Raw genomic sequence first — 23,271 nt, 5'->3', positions numbered from 1 at the left:
GATGTTGACTTTTAAAAACCGAACATTGGGGGTGTATTTTCAAATACCCTCGCAAATATGGCGAACTGTCAAGCCTAACACGTAGACAACACATATTGGGTGACATGTACTTTTTAACGTGGGATAAATACTCTCAACACTTTTTAATCCTTTAATTAAACATTCAGAAGGTGACAAAGCAATATCAGCTGGGAAGTTTCCTCCAGAATCCAGGTGACATTGGAGGGACAGGTACGCTAATTTTGGACTAATCCAATTATGGCATAATTTCTTAATTAGTTTAAATCAAGACAAGATCCAAATTCTAGAGGCATTGTTGCGTGTTTTTAGCTTTTGTCAACGCGTGAATGTTAAACCGTGCCATCCCGCGGAGAATATTTGTTTGTTCACATGCAGGGTGCTACGCCAACACGGCATCATTTAGCTAAGCTTAGCTGACCGTACTAGGTATATTTACATTTTTAAAAACTATGAACGAGTTGGCCATGCCTATTATGAACAAGGGGATTTAATAAATTCAACAATATTAATTACTTCTTTTGTTAGCCATGCGTAAATTACACACGAAATCGAAAGAATTTGAATAAACAATTAGCTATTAGTCTACTCAATATAATATTTTTTTAATTTTAAAACAAATAGCTATTGGGGTTGTATGGGGACAAAAAAAAAAGTTTTTAATTAATGGACTAGGAATGGTAACGACGCGAATTGGGTCTGAATTTGCAATTACTATTCCCATCCCTATGCAACAGGGACCATATCGGATAAGCGGGCCCTTGATAACTATTTTATTTTTCTTGATAACTATAATTTAGTATATGTAACGCACAATTACATAAAACGCAACATATAATCATATGAAGCTTAAATGAGGAATAACATTGGGGTGTGCTCTCTTTATCCTTGCCTATTAAGGCGATTGCGAAAATTTGCTAATAATGCAAGGTTAACGATACTATAGATCAGTTCAATTTATTAGAAGAAATCTTAAATTCGAATGCCCTATTCTCACGAAAGAAAGAATAAAAAATTAATTGAGTCCACATAAAATCCACTTGCTTAAATACAATTCCACATTTGATCCACTTAAATCAATTGCGGCTAATAATCTTCTAGATATTCTTAAAGTGGTCAACGACTAGTGGGCAGTAGCGATCATCCAATTCATTTTAAAATTCTACATTTGCCCTTGTGATGACCTGCAGCTTCCTATATATATATAGTCTTCCACACAGTCCCATCCTCACAAACTACAAAAGCTCATCGTCTTAGAATCTGCAAAGTGCAAAGCAAAAACATGGCTTCCAAGCTCACCAGCCTCTGCTTCATAGCCCTCATCCTCTTCCTCTCATTAAGCTCCTCCGCAGCTCGGCCGTTGCCTTCAGCTTCTGATGCCAATGCAATGAAAGCTCAAGATGAGGTAATTAATAATTAATCAACTAATTAAGCTATTTCAGCCCAAATCATATTATAAATAAACTAGTAACTTTGTGATGAAATATTTCTGGGTTTTTGCTAATCTTTTGTTCTCTTTATGATATATTTTTTTCAGTTGAAGGATGTTGAAGTAGAAAAGGCCATGGTGGAGGAAAGCTGTGAGGGAGTTGGGGAAGAAGAGTGCCTCATGAGAAGAACGCTTGCGGCTCATATTGATTATATCTACACACAGAAGCACAACCCATAATTTTTTTTTTCTCTCTCTTCTTTCAATTTGTTGGTTTTGCAATTCTTCTGCGATGATCATCTACTTTAGGAAGTTTTTCTGTGTACTACCAGACCAGTGTATAGATGATATATATATATATATATGTATGTATAATATAATGAATTTTGTGGAGAGTTCTTCAATTCTTGGTTCATTTTGTTTTCTTTACATAATTCTCGCAAAATATTGATAAAGATTAAAACTAAGAATAAACAACCTTTAATTTACCGATCATCACATAGATTTTATTTTTGCAAAAGTTTGATAATGTGACCCGTAAGCGTGATACATGTAATATATTCTAAACTAATGATTCTTTCTTCCCAAATATGTTATAGCCAAACCAAACTTGTTTGTGGGTACATATATAAGGAGTGTATCTTAATCCACATAATTAAATTTGGGGACATAATCATATTCTCGACCATTAATCAATCTAGAGATGAGAGCTACTAGATTGGTTTGTAGCATGCGCGCATAATCAAGATTTGTATTTTAGTTGTATGTTGATCATAGGGCATTGACAAGATCAATCATGATGAGGTTCCTCTCAGAAGACTTTCATCATGTATATGCATGCTTCCCCATATCTACTTTAGTTCTGCTACTTCTACTTTGCCTATTCATTTAGGTGAAATATAATTGGAATTAAGCTGAATATATGTAGAGAAATTCTTCTATTTTCAGACGTTATTATCGTGCGCACGTCATGTATTTTGTATTACTTTCTTTACTTTCTTAGATATTTACAATAATATATGCATAATAATAACGTACCAACATTCAAATAAGAGAATAATATATATTTATATATATACACACGCATGGCAATATATTTGGTATTGGTAATTATCATAGTGGAGCGTTATATGCTGTGTTATAATGTGCCAAGTGGATCCCATCCTAATATGATTTGGTGGGCAAAAGTTGGGACTTGGCATCACATTGCCTGATAAAAAGTGCAAAGTACTGCCATATACTTTCTTGAATCCACTTCAAAAGTTCTCTTTATGTACATAGATTTGGAGCGACTTCAGATTCTCAATCTATATAAAACATATATTTTATAGTTTTAAGATCGACCTTATTGTAAGAAAAATGCATGCATCTTCTCTTAGGATTATGCAACAATATATTTTAATGATTGGAATCGTTTATATTTTAGATTATTTTTGTAAAACATCATCTAGATAGAAAGCTTTTTTGTCATCAAAAGTATGGAAAAAAAAAAAAACATAGTTTGTTAGATAAAATAGAAACGAAAATGTGGTTATATAAATAGTTAAACATTATGTTTTAGCTGAATTTTATTTTTCATGGATTTTGATTACTGGTTCTTTTTGTAATTATAGAATTTTTTATTATAAAGAAAATCCTTAAAATTGAACTACATTACGGATGATTCACAATATAACTAGCTTGCCTATATACATACGTCTCATTTCTCCTTAGAGAGAATGTTATAAATGCTGTTGATAATGCGATATTCTGAATTACTCTAAACCACTCAATGTAAATGGTGATTCATCAAACTCAGACACAATGGACCATACACATTGTCACATCTAACTGATCTAACCGTAATTTGCAAGACGTCTCCAAGTATTAGCGAAAGTGTGAATGGTGGCATGATGACTCAATCCATCATTAAGAGTCATTTAATCCCACACGCACTAATTAATGGCCTCTACTCTACCTCATTTCCATATGGTTGAAAAATAATTTAAGGTATATGAATGCATTGAGTGTTACGTATATGATGCATGTGGCTGGCTACTTGTGGTTTAGACGGCAGCAACAAGGTGAGAGCCATTTCTACTTCTCTTTTGTAGCCATCAATGGCCGACCATCCATAGATGCATTTATTTATATGCATGGCCCTGCGTTTCGCTATCTTTCATATTTTTCTTCTCGCTCCACATATATTTATGGACATAGCCTAGGGTCAATGAAATCAATTGATTGGTCATTCTTTCCAGAGGCATTATTTATTAGTCAACGTTCAACTGCCTGCTGTGGCCGGCGTTCAGCTTGTGCAGTTGTGCTTATATAAATCAGTTCATTTGGCAGTATCCCAAGGATGCTGCTAGCAAAGAACTAATAACTGCAGCTACCTACATAATTTTATTTGGCTTCAGACAAAAATTTGTGTCCTGTCATGTGCCCTACTTTCACTTGTTTTCACACGTTGCCACAACCGACACTAGCCAGATGTATGTGAGAGATGATCCCAGGTAACTCCAAAAAAACAAAAACAAAAACAAAAGAACAGAAAAAACAAAAAACAAATGCAAACCAAGAAGTTTATAACTCTAACTTTGATCAAAATTAACAAATCCCAAGAAATTAAAGTGGGGCCCAAAACAGCTACTTGCAGAAATGAAACGGGAATAACATTTTTTTTTTTTTTAATGTCTGGCCAATCATACTACTCAAGTGGAAAATGTATCATTCGTCGCATATAGTGTGATTCGCAGGGGATAGCAAAACAGTGCTATCCCCGTTGCACACAAGTGTTTCTCCTAACCTTGGCGGGGCATGGGTGGAGTTTAGCACAACAGCACTCCACAGATTCTATTGAGGACTTGAAGAAAGTATTTATGGTCTTCTCTGTCTTTCAGCACTCCACGGAAGCAAACGTATTGAACAGTCGAGCAAATACACTAGGAAATTCCCCCAACTAATCCATAAAAGTCCGGAAGAGTACCAAAAAGCCTATGCTGGGAATGTGGATAATAGAACCACCACAACCGTCCCCACTGCCTCAATACAACTCTTTTCCCTTTTACCCTTGTAAATGAGTTTACCCTTGTAAATGAGCTCCCAGATGCAAATGAGTACAGCAGCAATAGCCAATATCATACCAAACAGTGCATATTGGGGCTTACTTGGGGAGGAAGCCTGGTCAAAAGCAAGTGACAAAATCTCTAGGCAGAGGCCAGTGAGCAAGAAGGCCCACTCTACCGAAGTAGCCTACAAAAGAAACTAGTAATTAATTCGGTTAAAGTCAACAATCTTGTTCCAAATTTATGGATTTCAGATTTTTGTCAACTTTGTGAGACAAAGTACAAAAAGAACAGGCAAGGATCAATTGACAGACGTGCTTTAAAGAAAATTACAACATAATTCCAAAACCAAAAACAAGAAATCAATGCAGTGGAAACAGGGTACCTTTGGAGACCCGGACCGTTGGCTTTGGTTGTGGTCTTGCTGATAGGCGGACTTGCTCAAGCGCTTGGAGTCGTAGCTCTGATGGGTATTCCCTAACCCACCCAATACGTGGACCAACCCCAGTTGCCCACTTGCAGGACAAACACTTGGACAGGTCATTTATAGGTGCTTCTCCATTGGACTCCATGCTCTTATCCATCTTTGGCTCTAAGCACAACTTGTCAGGAATTTGGATTGACGCCTTCTCATCATCTGTTGCAAACATCTGTAAAAGACCACATATAGAGAAGTCAAATTTAGCTATTTTTTTTCTACTTGTGTGCATAGTTAAAGTGCAAAATGAAGGTCAGAGCTGAATGTAACTACCTCGACATGGTTTAGGTCTACATGTTGCTCCTGCGGGAAGCTAATGAATTCCTTGAAATTGTCTTCAGTTGCGAGATAGTAACCACTATATGGCCAATAGCCTGAACAATTAAAAGATAAGGAGATTTTAGCTCAAAAACTGGAACTGAGAAAGAATTATATACTAGCATTTGAGAAAACTAATGCACATGCATAATGTACCTTAAAACCCCATTGTGGGCAACTAATCTTCCAGTTGTAACTGCAGCCCTTCCAGATAGAAAACTTGAGTCATGAAAAGCACCTTTCCTTTTCTGCCCCACATATAAAGCCCTTGGTGCGCTGAGCAAAAACATCCACTTAGAGCCTTTTACTGTGTCAACAAGCATCCCTGATTGTCTGTGAACAAGCTTTCCGTTCTCTACAGTCACTTCATATCCCTCCCGGTCTTTCTGAAATAGAAAGTGAAGGAACATCAGTAAATACATTATGTATTAGTTCTTCCCCTCACAGCTCTATATTATTTTAGATCAATCTGAGAAGAGATTGGTAAGTTCATTGATTTTCAGTTTCTTGTTAAATTAACCCGACGGTGTTTGCGATATGGAACTCTATACAATGAATGCATTTTTGCAGTTCTAGTTAAAGTACAATGTTGTTACTTTCATCCATTGGATGAAGATGAAGAAACACAAAAACACAAGGGAGAGAGCTATAAACAGAATTGAACTAGAATTTACAAGTATATAAACTCACAGCTTCAAGCCAGTACTGCAGGGCTATTTTCTGAGCCTTCTGGTCCTTGGAAAAACCCTTTCGTGCTTGCAGACAAAAAAGACTTTGCTGTTAATTTGGAAGTTCTCCATAAAACACATATAACTCTAGTCTGATTCCTATCACCAAAGTACTGGCAGCAGCCCTTGTCCTAGCCCGTGTCGACCGTGGCAAAGCAGCTTTATGTTTCTCAAAGTCAAGGACTTTGAGCTTCCTTTTAAAGCTGCAAAGTCCAACCACCTAAATTACACAAATGTGATTAACAAAGGCTAGTTGTACAGCAAAGGATGTAACATAGATTTAAGGTACAAACCATAGTTCCTCAGCCACAACAGCACAATCTGCAAGGCCTCGTCTAGTGCTGTAACTCCTATAGAATTTCTGAATCATAATTGCCGCAGCATCCAACTCACTAACAGCAGGCTCGTTTGTCCGCAGCACCACACAGCTCTGTTCAGACTGACTAATATCATGGAAATTAACTACATTAACACTTAACAACTACAACCCATCAAGAATAATGGACCACATTGCATCGTGAACATCGGAGACATAAATTAAGGTAATCAAATGTTAATTTCATAAGATGCTCAGGAAGATTAGAAAGAAATAGTACAGCCGCCCAGCTATACTCTTTTTTAAAAAAAGAAATAGTACAGCCGGGCGGCTATCGGTTTTTCTTATTTTTAGACAAGAAATCGTATAGCCGTCCGGCTATACTGTTTTTAAAATTTTTTTAAAAAATAGTATTGCCGGGCAGCTATACCGTGAATTTTTTTATTAAAAACAGTACAGCCGGTCTCCTTAATTTTTTTAAAAAGAAATAGTATAGCCGACCGGCTATACGTGATTTTAATAAAATAGAGGTATACTCGGTATTGTTCTAAATTTTTAAAAAGAAAAAGTATAGCCGCCAGGCTATACTATTTCTCCCTAATTTTTTTTAGAAGGAAGAGCCATTGACCCAAAAAGAAAAAAGAAGCAGAGAAGAGAATTTCCATCAATGAGCGAAGAGAAACAGTATTGGCTTCTGAAGACAGAGCCAGGAGAGTGGTCGTGGGAGGACCAAGCAGCCAATGGAGGCGTAACCAAGTGGGATGGCGTCAAAAACAAGCAAGCCCAGAAGCACCTCAAGTCCATGAAACTCGGTGACCTCTGCTTCTTCTACCACTCCGGCGCCAAGGCCCGCCGTGTAGTCGGCGTTGTGACTGTTGTTCGGGAATGGTATTCGGACGGCGGCGATGATGGGATGGTGGATGTGAAGGCGGTTGGGGAGATGAGGAGGCCAGTGGACTTAAAGGAGATGAAGGGGGAGAAGGGGCTCAAGGGTTTTGCTCTGTTTAGGCAGCCGAGGCTGTCGGTTGTGCCGGTTCCTGAGGATGTATGGATTAGGGTTTGTGATTTGGGAGGTGGGTATGAAAGTGATGGTAATCTTTTGGAGAACAATGATAGTGATGGTGAATATGGTGATGAAGAAGACGATTAATTTTGAGGGTTTTTTTGTTATTGTTTTTGCATGTTAGGTGTTTGTGATTATGTCACAAGGTTCGAAGTGACTTGTATTTTGGGTAGTGCCAATGGGAAATAGTACTTTTTAAGTGATTGTCCTTCATGGTTTTGTTTGATCATGAAAAGGGAAAACTTGTACCTTGGCATGTAATTAGTAGGCTTTTAACAAGCACAAAATGAATGTGAGCTACACTTTGCTCATTTGACTCTGTCACTGTTGAACTGTTAATATTAAGCTCTCTATATTTGAATATTCAACCCACTATCTAAGCTTCTTCTGTAATTCATAGTTCCCAAAAGAAAATTTGTAATGTTCTGTTATCATTTGTAACATCCATTTGATAGGAGTGAGGGCAGATATGGTTGATGTGAAAAGCAGTTGGGGAAATTAGGAAGCCAGTGGAGGAGAAGTTTAAGTGGGGTTAATGGAGATCAATCCTTATTATTACCACGAGTCTACTTTGCCCAGCTAGCTTCAATCCACTATATTAACTATCTAAGTTGACACTTATATCAGGTTCTCATTGCTTCCGTGTTTGAGAAAGGTGGAAAGAGATACTGATAATGGATCATCATTCTTGAAGAATGGAAGCATGTTATTAGAGAATCTCATTGCTTCTTGTGGTGCCAAATTTACTAATCCTATTCGCACTTACTCTGCTGATGAGCTTATCAGGGCAACCAACAACTTTGATCCTTCTTGTAGTATAGATGATGGTAGAAATTACCAAATGTTCAGGGGTTTTCTAGATGACCGGTCAATTGTCGTTAAGAAGTTCATGTGGGAGAATTATGAGGATGAAGCTAGGTCCCCTGCTATTTGTGACATTATCATTTCAATGCAGGTGAGCAACCATAACAATGTTTTGAAACTCTTGGGTTGTTGCTTAGTTCCCTGTACCAGCTCTGGTGCATGAAAATGCAGCAAAAGGTGTTCTCAACAGTCGAGGAGGTTTGGGGCCTAACGATCAATCCTTGTTACCATGGAAAACTAGACTGCATATTGCAAAGCAGTTGGCTAATGTTCTCACATATCTCCATACTGCATTTCCCAGACCCATCATCCATAGGAGTCTAACACCCAGCTGTATTTTCTTGGACCATGACTTTGTTCCAAAACTCAGCAACTTTTCATTATCTATAACCATTCCTCGGGATGTTACAACTGAAGTGCAAGGGACACTGGGGTACTTGGACCCTGCCTACCTGATGTATGTCCACATTTCAGAGAAAACTGATGTTTATGGCTTGGGAATGCTTTTACTTGTATTCTTGACGGGACAAAGAGAAGCTCTGAAATTTTATCTCCCAAAAGGAGACGAACAAAATATTCCAAGTGCTAGCGCCAGTGATGGTCAAATTCAGGAAACTGTGGATCCTAAAATCTTTGAGGAGGTGGGGGAAGATGAGAAAGCTCGACAACACTTACATGATTTCACAGCACTGGCATTGTTATGCACCCGATACAGAAGTGAATTACGGCCAGATAGGATCGATGTGGCAAAGGAACTCATTCGAATTGAGAAGTCTATGTTTCCATAGCTAGCTAATTTATTCGCTTCCCACCCATTGAAAAATTCATGGTTCCATCCTTGCACACCATCATATCTAATTGACATAACAGGCATCTGCATGTACGTCTCCAATATTGGTTGAAAATTTTTAATGGTGGCATGACTCAATCGATCATTATCATGAAGAGTCATTTAAATTTTAATCACACACTCATGGCTTTTACTCTACCCCATTTCCGTCATATTGGTTGAAAAATAATGAATGGTATGAATGGATTGAGTGCTACGTATATGAATATGAATGGTATGTGGTTTATGCGATCACCATTGGACATGAGCTTGTTTGTTATAGTCATTAATGGCCGACCATCCACATCCATTGTGCAGTGCAGTGCAGTTGTGCCTATATAAATCAGTTAATTTGGCAGTATCGCAGATAGCTACATAATTTTTATGGGTAACAAGCTATAGCTACATAATTTAATTTGGCTTCACACAAAATTTGTGTCATGCCATGTCCCTTATTTTAATTTCACTTGTTTTCTCACGTTACCACAACCGACACTTGCCAGGTGGCCAGTGATCCGATAACTAAAAAAATTATAATGCAAATCAGAAAATTTTAAAACTTTATTGATCAAAATTAACACACACTAATTCCATCTCTTTTTAGAAAATAGAAAATATGTATTTTTAATTTTTGCAAATTTTCGACAATAACCAAAAATTGAGGTGCGCCTAGGACTTACACACGGCTTACAACAAACCAAAACCGAAGGTTTATGCGTGCACCTTATTACTATTGTAAAAATTTGGGGTAAATTATTGCTGGTTTGATGTAAGCTTAAGAAAGGGTATTAGAATGATCCCAGTTCATGTTTCTTCAGTGTTTACTGACACATGGTTATTGGAATGATTCCAACTCCTAACTTCCCCCATATTTACTAATGCTTAAGGAATAAATTTTTTTTATGTGGATACCCTATCAAAACCAAGAAAGGGATCAACTTCCACCTTAAAATCTATAATCGAATACCCTTTCAAAACCAGGAATGGGATCTAACTTGGGGAGTAAGTTGATTTGATTCCAATACCTTGATTTCCTTATCTAAATTTCCCAATTCATGGCTTCCTCCTTCGTGGAAAAAAAAAAACCCAAAAAATTAGATATACAAAAGAATGCGCATATCTCTATTGTTTTTTATGACCAAAGATAACTACATAGTACATACCAATGGAATGAATTTCTAAAGTGAAAGTTTGCTAGTTTGCTATTTTTTTTTTTTTTGGGGTAAAAAAAGTTTGCTATGCTAAATTGAAATAATTTTAGTCGCCATATAATTAACTATCTAATGTACTATATTAATTATGTACTAGAGGGTAGGTCTGTAAAATTGGCCTTAACTCAAGTCCTACCCAATTACGGACTTTTTCGACCCTAAGGGTTGCACATGCTAGACTGGACCTGCCTTATCTCAAATAGGCTAAACTCAGATTCTATCTAAGGGCTAAAAAATTTCAGGGCAATGGTCGAGGAGAGTTTCTATGATGAGGAGTTTAGAGTGAGGAGCTTATTTGAGGGGTTCAATCCCACCATCAAACCATTTAAAATATTTAAGTCCATTGATTTTCTCATATTTATTTATGGTGGAATTGAACTCCTCAAATAAGCTCCTCACTCTAAACTCCTAATTATAGCCTTTCCGATAGTGGAGCCTATATGTCTCTATCAAATGGGCCCGTTATGAAAAGAAAAATTCGAAAATTTGCATTATATTAACGTTGGGGTTGATTGGTGGTTTTCAGATTTTCTTAAATTAATTTAACGTGGAAATTCATACAAGGCTAGTGTTGAGTAAAATCACATTGGACGACTTGGAATTGCATTTCTCATATATATATTATTAGGTCAGGATTAGAAAGTGCCATGCATCTTCCCGATGTTTAAACATTTGGACAACCAAAAGAAACAAATATCCTTGAAAATTCCTCCCCAGTTCATTAAAAAAATTTATATCCCACTGCATGCCTTTCCTTCCTCCTACTTATCATAAATAATATGGCGTTGACCCTGCAAAACATATCAATTCGAAACTCTAGTAATTCTCAAACAAAATGTAAGTAAAGAGCTAAACTGCTGCATTTCGACAGAAAAAAGGAGCTAAACTGCTGCTCCAACAAGAAACAAGAAGAAATCTACAGTAATGGGGGGAGATATCAACAAATTACTGTTTTACTTGGAACAATCTGAATCCAGTTCTAACGTACTTCTAAGAGTTCCAAGGGGCCTAGGTGCTAAAGAGACGCATTTGAATTGTAAACAATGTTATCCAAAGTCTTGTAAGTTTTCTTTTTCTCTTTTTTCTTTTTTTTTTCTTCGCTCACCTTGTAAGGTATGATTTTAATATAACTTGAGATGTTCCTTTAATTTATTTCTTTTATGGGTGCTGACATTTGAGAGTGCATAAAAGGAAGCAAGCAAGCTAATCAAATTAAAATTTATCATTTCATTTTGTTAACATTATATAAAATTTTAATCAACCTCAGGGAATTTTCCAAATCAAAACTTTAATGGTTGAAGCCCAAAATTCTTTTGTAAGCAAATTAGGGCATGTGTTGGGAGTGCTTCTGAAAATGCTAAAAGCGCTTCTGACATCGTTTGGTATAATAGTTTAGAAGTGCTTCTGAGTCATAGAAGCGCTTTCTGGAGAAGCACTTGCTATGTGCTTCTTCAGGAAGCACTCCCAAGTGCTTTTTCAGGAAGCACTTGGATTTTTTTTAATAATGAAAAATTCAAGATTTTTATTATAAAAGCTTTTTTTGTTAGAAGCGCTTATGAGCACAAGTACTTCCTAAAGAAACAGTTCCAAACGGGCTCTTAATCCTTGAATATTGGAGACCATATACAGGACGTGGTAGGACAAGAATTCATCCACACGTGTGGTATGAAGTATGGGCACATGGTACAACTTGTCCACGTGTTATCATGTCCATGTCGTCTGCTCATATTACCACGTGGTTCATATTTACTACTTTTAGTGTCTATATCTAATAGGTTCTCTTTGCTCCAATGTGTGAGAAAAAGTGGAAGAGAGAGATCATTGTTGAAGAATGGAAGCATCTTACTAAAGGATCTTATTGCTTCTTGTGATGGCAAATCTACTCCCATTCGTTATTACTCTGCTGCTGAGCTCGTTAGGGCTACCAACAACTTCGATCCTTGTTGCATTGTAGAAGAGGCTTCAGTATACTACACGATGTTCAGGGGTATTCTGGATGACCAAACAATTATCGTTAAGAAGTACATCATTACAAGAGACTGGCCCGACAAGGACGAAGCTAGGTCTTGGGCTATTCGTGATATTGTCATATCAATGCAGATGAGCACACATAAGAATGCTTTGAAATTATTAGGTTGCTGCTTAGAGTTTTCTCTCCCAGCTCTGGTGCATGAAGGTGCAGCAAAAGGAGTTCTCAGGGATGATGGAAGTTTAAGCGGGGATGACGAAAGTCAATCCTTTTTACCATGGAAAACTAGACTGCGTATTGCAAAGCAGCTTGCTAATGCACTTACATATCTCCATACCGCCTTTTCGAGACCCATCATTCATAGGGGCCTAAGTTCCAGCTGCATTTTCTTGGATGACGACTATGTTCCAAAACTCTCCAACTTTTCTTTCTCCATAACCATTCCTCCTAAGCAATCCCATGTTGAAGAAGATACCTTGAAATGGACAAATGGGTATGCTGACCCCAACTACCTGGCAACTGGTTACATTACGGAAAAAACTGATGTTTATAGCTTTGGTGTTCTTTTACTTGTACTCTTGACGGGAAGAACTGCAATTACTGCAAATTTGAAATTTCATCTTTCTGATAGCCAAATTCAAATTCACAACATTGTAGACCCTAAAATCTTCGAGGAGGTAGGTGAAGCTGAGCAAGAACAACAACAATTGCGGGATTTCCTAGCACTTGCATTGTCATGCATCCAAACCCAAAATGAAGGAAGGCCATATATGATTGACGTCGCCAAAGAACTCTTACGAATTCACAAGTCTTATCTTGCTTGCGCACTAGCTTAAAAATCCTCATTTTATATTATTTATGTAAAATATTTAATGTATATAGTGTTATTATTCAATAATATCTGAAAATATACATGAATTTGATTTTTATTATTCAAAAATTGATACAAAATACATGTATTAAAGGTGAAATATATATATATATATATATATTTGTGTATAGTAAGTGTAGTTTAAAAACGTATACGTTATCATATTTTTGAAACGTCTGTGAAATGAAAGTACTTTAAAAAAAAAAAAAATGTACATAGGTATGTACACATTATGGGCGAATTTACTAACTAGGATTAGACAGTATTGTGGCCCAAAATTAAAAAAAGGTCCAAGCAATTAGCCCAAATCAGGTAACCAGTCATGAGTGAAAATCTTAGAGGGTAGTTGACAGATAGATGACAACACTCTCTTGGCGCTAAAACACGTACTTTCCCTGCCAAAAGCCACAACACAAAACCCAATATTGCAACAGAAAGGAAAAGCAGACGTTATAAAAAAGAAGAAGCAGAGAAGAAAATTTCCATCGATGGGCGAAGAGAAACACTACTGGCTTCTGAAGACGGAGCCAGGAGAGTGGTCGTGGGAGGACCAAGCAGCCAATGGGGGCGTAACCAAGTGGGATGGTGTGAAAAACAAGCAAGCCCAGAAGAACCTCAAGTCCATGAAACTCGGTGACCTCTGCTTCTTCTACCACTCTGGCGCCAAGGCCCGCCGCGTAGTTGGCGTGGTCGCGGTTGTTCGGGAATGGTATTCGGACGGCGGAGACGATGGCGTGGTTGATGTGAAGGCGGTTGGGGAGATGAGGAGGCCGGTGGACTTAAAGGAGATGAAGGGGGAGAAGGGGCTCAAGGGTTTTGCTCTGTTTAGGCAGCCGAGGCTGTCGGTTGTGCCGGTTCCTGAGGATGTGTGGATTAGGGTTTGTGATTTGGGAGGTGGGTATCAAGGTGATGGTACTGTTTTAGAGAGCCATGATAGTGATGGTGAATCTGGTGAGGAAGAAGACGATTGATTTGGAGGGTTTTTTGTGTGTTGTTTTTTGCATGGTAGGTGTTTGTGATAATGTCACAATGTCCTAAGTGACTTGTACTATTTTGGGTAGTGTCAATGGGAAATAGTACTTTTTAAGTGACTGTACTTCATGGTTTTGTTTGATCATGAAAAGGGAAAACTTGTACCTTGGCATGTAATTAGTAAGCACAAAATGAATGTGAGCTACACTTTGCTCATTTGGGTTTCTCGTTGTTAAAATGTTAATGTTAAGCTCTCTATATTTGAATATTCAACCCAGTCTCTAATCTTTTTCTGTAATTCATAGTTCCCAAAAGAAAATTTGTAATGTTCAGTTATCATTTGGAATATCCATTTGGAAGGAGTGAGGGCAGATATGGTTGATGTGAAAGGCAGTTGGGGAAATGAGGAAGGCAGTGGAGGAGATGAAGTCTGAATGGATTTGCTCTGTTTATTCAGCCGAAGCTGTTGGTTGGTAATTTCAAGGCAACTTCATTAAATTTTGCTAATTGTTTTCGTTTTCTTTTTGACTGATAATGAAAGGGGAAAAGCGTAATTTCTTGTAAACTTCTTTGACCGGCTCCACTGTACGTTGATCATTCGATGGCATCGTTGACCTTGCAAAGCATAGCAATAAACTTCAGAACTCTACTCATTCTCAAATGAAAGCCATATCCATCCATCCATCCATCTGCAGAAGAAAATCAAATTGACGGAGTGGCCTGGGTGGAGAAATCGATCAATTACTGTTTACTTGGTGCAATCTAAACCAGAAACAATGCCATCAAAACTCTTGCAATGGTAAGTTCAAGTTTTCATGGATAATATGTAGCTTCAATTTTAAACCTGATTGTAGATTTTAATTGTAAGTTCTAAAAGCTCAGATTATATATATCTTGGAACTTCATATGAAGTATGCAGAGTTTGTTAGCATAGTCTCACATCACATGCGTCCCTTGGGAGAGATTATTTCAATTTCATCATTTTATTTTCATTTTTGGCCAATAAAACAAATATAGTTTCATTAATTTATTGTGTTACACGGATATATTCTATCAGGTTCTCAATGTTGCCATGCTTGGGAAAGATGGGAAGAGATGCTGATATTGAGTCATCATACTACAAGAACCTAAGCAAATTATTAGAGGATCTCATTGCTTCTTGTGATGGTACATCTCATCCTGTTCATTGTTACCCTGCGGATGACCTCATCAGGGCAACCAACAACTTCCATCCTTCTTGCATTGTACGAAAGGATTTAAACTACACAATGTTCAGGGGATTTCTAAACGACCAGTTGATTATCATTGCCAGGTACTCCATTCGGAGCTTGCCCCATGACTTAGGGGGCAATGAGGATGATGTTAGGTCTCAAGCAATTCGCGACATTGTTGTTTCAATACATATGAGCAACCATGAGAATGTTTTGAAACTCTTGGGCTGCTGCTTGGAGTTCCCTGTACCCGCCCTGGTGCTTGAAAATGCCGCAAAAGGAGTTCTTGAAGGTGATGGAAGTTTAAGAGACAATGAAGATCAACCCTTAATATTACCATGGAATATTAGACTGCGTATTGCAAAGCAGCTTGCTAGTGCAGTTACGTATCTCCATACCGCCCTTCCCAGTCCCGTAATTCATAGGGATCTAAAACCTGGTTGTATTTTCTTGGACCACGACTATGTTCCCAAACTCTCCAACTTCTCACTCTCCATAACCATTCCTCCTACGTATTCTGATGCTGAAGATGATCTGAAAGGGACATATGGGTACCTTGACCCTGCATACATGAGGTCTGGCCGCGTCTCAGAGAAAACTGATGTGTATAGTTTTGGTGTGCTTTTACTTGTATTCTTGACGGGACAAAGAGCTTTGCCAATTATACAGGAAGAAGGAAGGTATAGTTCACTTATTGTTTATGTGAGATCACATGCTTACCAGCTTCAGGAATTTGTGGACCCTAAAATCTTAGAGGAGGTAGGGGGAAATGAGCAAGTAGAACAGCAGTTGTATGATTTCCTAGAACTGGCATTGTCATGCACTCAAGAAGAAATTGAAGGAAGGCCATATATGAGCAATGTGGCGAGGGAACTCGTTCGAATCGACGAGTCTATTTTGCCCAGCTAGCTTCAATCCACTATATTTGTTATTAAAAAATATATATTGGAGGAAAAAAGGACCAACAATTGGATATGGGTTCAACAACATGACTATTGTTCGGAAGTTGATCTTTCTTTTCTGTTAATGTTGAACTCTGTATACCCTTTATTATGATTTTTGTTGTTGGTTGTTAATACATTACTATTATGTTCTTTTTCCTGTTAATTTGTAGCTAATATAAAAGCTGAGACTAGAATCTAGATCTCTCATGTGAGTATTGTAAAGCAAATTGCTAATGCAGCTGAATATATCTTCATACTGCGTTTCTCAGGCCCATCAGCCGTAGGGATCTAAGACCAACATACATTAATTTTATGTACTCATTTCTAAATTGTTACAAAATTTAAATACTTTCCAAGCGATAGATGGTGAGAGGCTAATGCATTTTGCTTATTTGTTTTTGCTTTTGTGCTCAACCAATTTCAAAGCAAGTAAGTACAATTGAAGGAGTAAACTCATTGGAGCCAAAACACATTATTCCCCGCCAAGATACCCAAAACCCAGAACACAAAAAACCCGATGTTCCAACAAAAAATCTAAAACAGAAAAGAACAAGCAGGCATTAGACCTGAAAGTCTGGCATGGTAGGTGTTTGTGATTATGTCACAATGACCATTTCTATTTCGACAGTCTGGCATAAAAGTTTGTTTGTTTGTTTTTTTTTTTTCCTTCTGTTTTTCTTTTGTAATTGTTTTATTTTCTCGGTGAGGATATTTGATGATGTATGAAAGGAAGCAAGCAAGCTAATCAAATTGAAATTACCATTTCTATTTCGACAACCTTATGTAAATGTAAATTTGAATCAACTTGAGGGATTTTTTTAGTAATCAAGATTTATGTGTTCCTTGAATGTTAGCGGCCATGTGAGGAAGTGGTAGGACAAGGATTCTTCCACACATCACAGGAAAAGGGAATCTCACAACTATATGTATGAAAGCTGAGATTTGATCTCCTTGGATATTTCATGTGAAGTTCTAAAGAGCAAAATGAAAGCAAAGTGTGGTTGTTCTGTATTTTCTTGAGAATTGGGATAGATTAAATATTTCCATTTCATCAATTTTTTATTATCCAACTTTTCATTATCCATAACCATTCCTCCTGAGCAATTGTATGTTGAAGTAGATACCGTGAAAGGGACAATGGGGTACCTTGACCCTAACTACTCCATGACTGGTAAAAGTTCAGAAAAAACTGATGTCTATAGCTTTGGTGTGCTTTTACTTGTATTCTTGACGGGACAAAGGGCTATACAGCCACGGGAAGGAGGAGATCAACATCAATATGCTGTGCAGTATGCTAGGTCACATGCTTTTGAAGACCAATTTCGGACAATTGTGGACAATTGTTGACAACTTCGATCAATTACTGTTTACTTGGTGCAATCTAAAGCAGAAACAATGCCATCAAAAATCTTGCAATTGTAAGTTCAAGTTTTCATGGATAATATGCAGCTTCAATTTTAAACCTGATTATAGATTTTAATTGTAAGTTCTAAAAGCTCAGATATATCTCTTGGAATGTCATATGAAGTATGCAGAGTGTGTTGGCATAGTCTCACATCACATGCGTCCTTTAGGAGAGATTATTTCAATTTCATCATTTTATTTTCATTTTTGTGTTACACGGATATATTCTATCAGGTTCTCAATGTTGCCATGCTTTGGAAAGAAGGGAAGAGATGTTGATATTGAGTCATCATACTACAAGAATCTGAGCAAATTATTAGAGGATCTAATTGCTTCTTGTGATGGTACATCTCTTCCTGTTCATTGTTACTCTGCGGATGACCTCATTAGGGCAACCAACAACTTCGATCCTTCTTGCATTGTACGACAGGATTCAAACTACAAAATGTTCAGGGGATTTCTAAACGACTGGTCGATTATCGTTGCCATGTACGCCGATGATGATGATGTTAGGTCTCAAGCAATTCGCTACATTGTCATTTCAATACATATGAGCAACCATGAGAACGTTTTGAAACTCTTGGGCTGCTGCTTAGAGTTCCCTGTACCTGCTTTGGTGCTTGAAAACGCAGCAAAAGGAGTTCTTAAATGTGATGGAAGTTTAAGAGATTATAATGAAGGTCAATCCTTAATATTACCATGGAAAATTAGACTGCGTATTGCAAAGCAGCTTGCTAGTGCAGTTACATATCTCCATACCGCCCTTCCCAGTCTCGTAATTCATAGGGATCTAAAACCTGGTTGTATTTTCTTGGACCACGACTATGTTCCCAAACTCTCCAACTTCTCACTCTCCGTGAGGTCTGGCCGCATCTCAGAAAAAACTGATGTGTATAGTTTTGGTGTGCTTTTACTTATATTCTTGACTGGACGAAGAGCTTGGTGGCTAATTATACGGCAGGAAGGAGGGTATAGTTCAGTTATTGATTATATGAAGTCACATGCTTACCAGCTTCAGGCAATTGTGGACCCTAAAATCTTAGAAGAGGTTGGGGAAATAAGCAAGTAGAACAGCAGTTGCATGATTTCCTAGAACTGGCATTGTCATGCACTCAAGACGAAATTGAAGGAAGGCCATATATGAGCAATGTGGCGAGGGAACTCCTTTGAATCGACGAGTCTATTTTGCCCAGCTAGCTTCAATCCACTCTATTTGTTATCAAACATGTTGGATATGGGTTCAACAACATGACTAGTGTTTGGAAGGTTGTCAGTCTGTCTTCTGTTAATGTTGAACTCTGTATACCCTTTATTACGATTGTTGTTGGTTGTCAATTTGTTACTATTATTTTATTTTTTTCTGTTAATTTGTAGCAAATATGAAATCTTAGACTAAATCTCTCATATGAATTTTTATTGTGTTTGTGTTTTGCATATGCTGATGAGCTCAAGAGGGCAACTATAGAATCTATTGAGTATTGTAAAGCAACTTGCTAATGCAGCTGAATATATCTTCATACTGCGTTTCTCAGGCCCATCAGCCGTGGGATCTAAGACCAACATACATTTTATGTACTCATTTCTAAATTCTATTCTATATATACTAAAGCCCAATGTAACTAAACACTGTAGCTAAGCACAGTGTAATGACGGAAATGCCCCTCATTTTTATGCTGTTTTGGTTTTTTTTCCTGATGCACAGTAAATTGACGAAACTGCCCTTGACTAAACAGCTTCTTTTGTTTCCGTTTTTGCCCCTCCTCCTTCGTTGAGAGGGTTTGGTTCGCAGAGACAAAGCCCTGGCTTCAGTTTGTTTCCAACCAGCTGGTTGTGGGGCAGCCATGGGAGAACAGTGTTCGTTGCTGGAGATGCGTTGGAGGCCGTCGATTTTCCTGCAACTCTTTCTGATCAATTGGAGTTGCTCCAGGAAAAACCCATCCTATCCATCCATCAATGTCTCTCTTCTCTCGCACTCCATGGCTGTTACTGCTGCTGTTGTGCTTTCTAGGGTTAGTATTAGGATTTGGGGACGCTTTCAAGGTCACCCTCAGGATCAAGGATGTGCTTCCGGTTCTGCCACGTCAGATATCGTGGCCGGTGCTCAACAATTTCCACAGTGCTGTGGATTTGTTGCCTTCTTTTATCGGGTCGGTGACTCCCGACAATACATCAATTGAATGGGAAGGAGCTTGCTTTTCTGGTAACCAGGCTCGGCTCGAGTTCACCGAAGGCGATCGGGACAAACCCAATTTGGGAGGTGGCGTTCTCTATCTCAAGGTTCGGTCTTTATCTCGGTTTGAGCTATTGAATGCTTTTTCTGATTTTGATTGGTTTTGTCTTCAATTGAGTTAATTGTATTGGATGCTCAGCTTTAACATGAGCTGAAATCAGTTCATGGTAATCTTGGTTTGGACTTCTGACTGAGCAGTGAATTATTGTAAATTTAGTTTCTGGGGTTGATTTTGTCAAATTGGTTCTTTTACAGACTTCTTACATGCAATTCATGTCAAAAACTGCAATTCATGTCAAAAACTGCAAATCAAAATAAAATCAAATGAGAAAAAAAAATTAATTAAGCTAATCTGATACATAATCAATTAAAATGAATTACCTGATGAGGGTTTACAGTCAGGTGGATCTTGAAAGAGTGATAAAGAGAGCTGTTTGTGAGCAACCCCAATGTCAAAGAGTATGAGGCCTGATCTTGGATCATCCACGATGATGTCTTTGACTGGCAGCCATAGAAAGAGCTCTTCTTGGGTCAAGCCCTCCACCCCTATGAGGCTTCCATAGCTGAGATTGGCCCTCACAACACTTTCAAAGAAGACCCTGTTCTCAAACTTGGTCAGGCAAGGGCCATCAAGGAAGACTTGGAGCTGGCCATTGTCGGAGAGAGTGTAGGACTTGACCTCCTTTGGTAGGAGGCCTGCTGGCAAGCCTTGGGAGATAAGAAGGTCGTGAATGGAGGAGGAGGAGAGGGAGAGGGGTAGAGAGAGAAAGATGAGAAAGGTCCATGGAAAGACTGTGATGAAGAAGAAGTAGTGGCTGGTGTTAAACAAGGACATGATGGCTTGCTGGAAATGTTTAGAGAGAGAGAGAGAGAGAGAGAGAGAGAGAGAGCATGTAGAGGTTTTGTTTTTAAGGGATGATATTTGGAGAGTTGGAAAGTTTGAAAGACTGTTTTAATAATGGAGATTGAATGGTGAATTTGCCCTTGGGTTGGTGACTATGGGGGGGCCTAGAGTTTAATTATTTTGTTCCGTAGCACCTGATTATAATGGAGTAGCACCTGATTATAACAAGAAGACAATTTCTCGGCATCTATGTTGGTAAATGAGTGATTGTTGATCGACAAGAAAACTTCAATCCAATTTAAGCAAATGCACAAATTGGTTAATCAGATTCCACGAATTATGTGTGAATGATGTGCTAATTCATTAAAAAATAAAATTATCCAAATACTGAAATTGATTTGATTGTGTTATTATTTTGATGAAATCAGGTTAAACAATTTAGTTATTTAAATACTATATGATTGCTTTTGGTAAGGTTTTCTGTTTGGTTATTAAAAATTAGTTGGTAAACCCTGAAAATCGGTATTTGGAAATGCTGGTTCTTTTGTTACAGGGTTTAGGATAGCTCTGTTTTGGTAAGCAGGATATGCTGCTATTTGGGTAGCTCTGTTTAAAGATATGTTTGTTCTTTTACTACGGGGTTTCAATTCAAATTCGTTCTTATACTGGTTTATGTGACACGGGACTTGAATTTGATAATTTTTGTTTTGGTAGGGGAAAGAAAATTTGGGAGTGTGATTCTAGGAACTGATTGCAATGTTTTAACATAGTTGACTTGAAGAAGACTGGTTTAGGAAATATGTGGGATTTGAAAATCTGACTTCTAAATTGGAATTCTGTTTGTGGACATTAGTGATGACGAGAAAGAATTCAGAAAAGTTAAAATTCATAATTTTTTTGTTTGTGGGTTTGATTTACCAAGCTGATTTTTGCTGATTTTTGCATTGAATGGAGACTTATTGAAAACTAAGAAAGTTTGTATATCCTAATTTCAGAATGCAGAGTTTGGTTCTATTGTTTGTTTCCTTTTCATGGGCTAATAATTTGGCCATGCTTCTACTCTTTGCAGTTGCTGGGGACTGGAATGGTTACGCAGGATACATCTTCTTCAGTGTTGCTATTCTTTGACAAGCAAAGATTTATATTTAATGTTGTGGAGAGGTAAGGAACTCAATTACATACATTTTCCCTGTGGTTTCTTTCCGTACAGATTTTGCTCAAGCTAATTTTTTGGTTTAATGAAAAGATTGTGCATGCATGAAATACTCAAGCTAATTTCTTCTCCGACTTATCTTCCTTTTTCTTCTTTTTTTTTTTTTAAAACCATGTTTTCTTTTGATATTTTGCAGGTGGTCTTTCGTTGTTTTGGATAGAGCGGTTTGGTTGGTGCTTTCAGTTCTGTTAAGTAAGGGGTGAGTTTCTTTGCTGAAATTTCAATTAATTGTTTTAAGTTTTGTGAATAGAGCATAGGAATTAGCTAATGGCATCAATTGACAATTGGTTGGTGTTAATTTGTTGTTGTAATGATAGGTTTAGATGATTGCAATATTTGAACATGTTGGTAAACCCTTTGAGTGTTTTGGCAATTGGGTAGTTGAGATGTTCTCTACCCCAAAAATAGAGTTTGTATTCTCTAATTCACTCATCTCATTTAAATACATTTTACATCCATAATATTCGATTATTCATACCTTCTATCATGTTCTGATTGATGCTTTGTTTTAATATATTATAAGATTCTCTCTACTTATTATATAGGTCAAAAAACCATTTAACCACTATTGGATTAACAATAAATCAAATTTTTGCATGCTGAATGTTTGGAAATACTATTAAATTGTCATATTTACAGGTAAATTTTTTGGGAAAATGTCCATTTTTCAAGGTAGGTTTTGCCCCTTTTTTAACAGAAATGTCAAACCCTCAAATAATTTTTGCTCTAAATAACAGCAAAAAAGTCATATATTCCTAATACATAAGAGAATTAAAAACCTAAACATTATATTTACACCCTTTTTTCCAATTTCTCTTCAAATTATTCAACCATAATTATTTTGCCTCTCTTCAACTTTTCCTTTAGATAAACACAAAATTTAAAATATGTTTACTTTGTATTACTTCAATTAGAAAACCATCTACAGCTTGCTCATTAGTTCTCTTAATTTTGTAACTTTGTATTTCCTAGATTGGAAAACTATTTATAACTTTCTTATTAAATTGATAAATTATATTATTCCTGTTTATACATAATTAAATGTTTATGATTATTGTCCTAAGTCAATTTTCCCCATTCATCAATATTAACATTTACTATTTTCTCACTTTTTTTTATAACAGGGTCAAGACCTCCATCAAAGAGAAAAAAATCATGAAGAAAGTGCAAAACAAAGCTCGCCCAATTAAATAGCATGCTGTACAAAACTATCCAAATTTTGCTATTTTGATGTCTACTTCCTACTATAAACATCTCAATGTATATAAAAACAAGTGTAGTGCTTTAACATAACAAGTAGCCTGTAAAATAT

General features: G+C 37.2%; 9 protein-coding genes across 9 annotated transcripts; 7 read left to right on the top strand and 2 right to left on the bottom strand.

Annotated features, from left to right (window-relative positions):
- Positions 1-1,241: 1,241 nt before the first annotated feature.
- LOC117637951 (phytosulfokines-like) lies at positions 1,242-1,851 on the top strand. Its single transcript, XM_034373007.1, has 2 exons — positions 1,242-1,423; positions 1,556-1,851. Exons 1-2 carry the CDS (start codon positions 1,301-1,303, stop codon positions 1,685-1,687), a joined length of 255 nt encoding a protein of 84 aa, XP_034228898.1. The 5' UTR covers positions 1,242-1,300; the 3' UTR covers positions 1,688-1,851.
- Positions 1,852-4,423: 2,572 nt separating this feature from the next.
- LOC117638553 (IQ domain-containing protein IQM4-like) lies at positions 4,424-6,529 on the bottom strand. Its single transcript, XM_034373660.1, has 8 exons — positions 6,507-6,529; positions 6,312-6,461; positions 6,125-6,221; positions 5,981-6,037; positions 5,441-5,676; positions 5,246-5,342; positions 4,896-5,144; positions 4,424-4,681 (listed from the first exon to the last, which is right to left on the bottom strand). Exons 1-8 carry the CDS (start codon positions 6,527-6,529, stop codon positions 4,424-4,426), a joined length of 1,167 nt encoding a protein of 388 aa, XP_034229551.1.
- A 424-nt stretch (positions 6,530-6,953) lies between these two features.
- Positions 6,954-7,772, top strand: LOC117637855 (thymocyte nuclear protein 1-like). Its single transcript, XM_034372895.1, has one exon. It carries the CDS (start codon positions 7,002-7,004, stop codon positions 7,482-7,484), a length of 483 nt encoding a protein of 160 aa, XP_034228786.1. The 5' UTR covers positions 6,954-7,001; the 3' UTR covers positions 7,485-7,772.
- On the top strand, positions 7,626-9,199 carry LOC117638552 (non-functional pseudokinase ZRK2-like). Its single transcript, XM_034373659.1, is given in 3 exon segments — positions 7,626-7,654; positions 8,025-8,396; positions 8,398-9,199. Coding segments are annotated over 3 exon segments (1,053 nt in total). The 3' UTR covers positions 9,050-9,199.
- Positions 9,200-11,981: 2,782 nt separating this feature from the next.
- LOC117638551 (non-functional pseudokinase ZED1-like) lies at positions 11,982-13,106 on the top strand. Its single transcript, XM_034373658.1, has one exon. It carries the CDS (start codon positions 11,982-11,984, stop codon positions 13,104-13,106), a length of 1,125 nt encoding a protein of 374 aa, XP_034229549.1.
- Positions 13,107-13,523: 417 nt separating this feature from the next.
- Positions 13,524-14,228, top strand: LOC117637879 (thymocyte nuclear protein 1-like). The gene has a single exon (XM_034372926.1). It carries the CDS (start codon positions 13,630-13,632, stop codon positions 14,110-14,112), a length of 483 nt encoding a protein of 160 aa, XP_034228817.1. The 5' UTR covers positions 13,524-13,629; the 3' UTR covers positions 14,113-14,228.
- A 487-nt stretch (positions 14,229-14,715) lies between these two features.
- On the top strand, positions 14,716-16,297 carry LOC117638136 (non-functional pseudokinase ZRK2-like). Its single transcript, XM_034373243.1, has 2 exons — positions 14,716-14,912; positions 15,171-16,297. The coding sequence occupies exons 1-2, from the start codon at positions 14,890-14,892 to the stop codon at positions 16,231-16,233; spliced, it is 1,086 nt and encodes a 361-aa protein (XP_034229134.1). The 5' UTR covers positions 14,716-14,889; the 3' UTR covers positions 16,234-16,297.
- Positions 16,298-17,663: 1,366 nt separating this feature from the next.
- LOC117638550 (non-functional pseudokinase ZRK2-like) lies at positions 17,664-18,741 on the top strand. Its single transcript, XM_034373657.1, has 2 exons — positions 17,664-17,686; positions 17,907-18,741. Exons 1-2 carry the CDS (start codon positions 17,664-17,666, stop codon positions 18,739-18,741), a joined length of 858 nt encoding a protein of 285 aa, XP_034229548.1.
- Positions 18,742-20,162: 1,421 nt separating this feature from the next.
- Positions 20,163-20,825, bottom strand: LOC117638549. The gene is made up of 2 exons (XM_034373656.1): positions 20,284-20,825; positions 20,163-20,185 (listed from the first exon to the last, which is right to left on the bottom strand). The coding sequence occupies exons 1-2, from the start codon at positions 20,735-20,737 to the stop codon at positions 20,163-20,165; spliced, it is 477 nt and encodes a 158-aa protein (XP_034229547.1). The 5' UTR covers positions 20,738-20,825.
- Positions 20,826-23,271: the final 2,446 nt, after the last annotated feature.

This window comes from Prunus dulcis, chromosome 8 (genome assembly GCF_902201215.1).
Source record: "Prunus dulcis chromosome 8, ALMONDv2, whole genome shotgun sequence".
Taxonomy (NCBI): domain Eukaryota; kingdom Viridiplantae; phylum Streptophyta; class Magnoliopsida; order Rosales; family Rosaceae; genus Prunus; species Prunus dulcis.
This window is presented reverse-complemented; position numbering and strand designations above follow the sequence as displayed.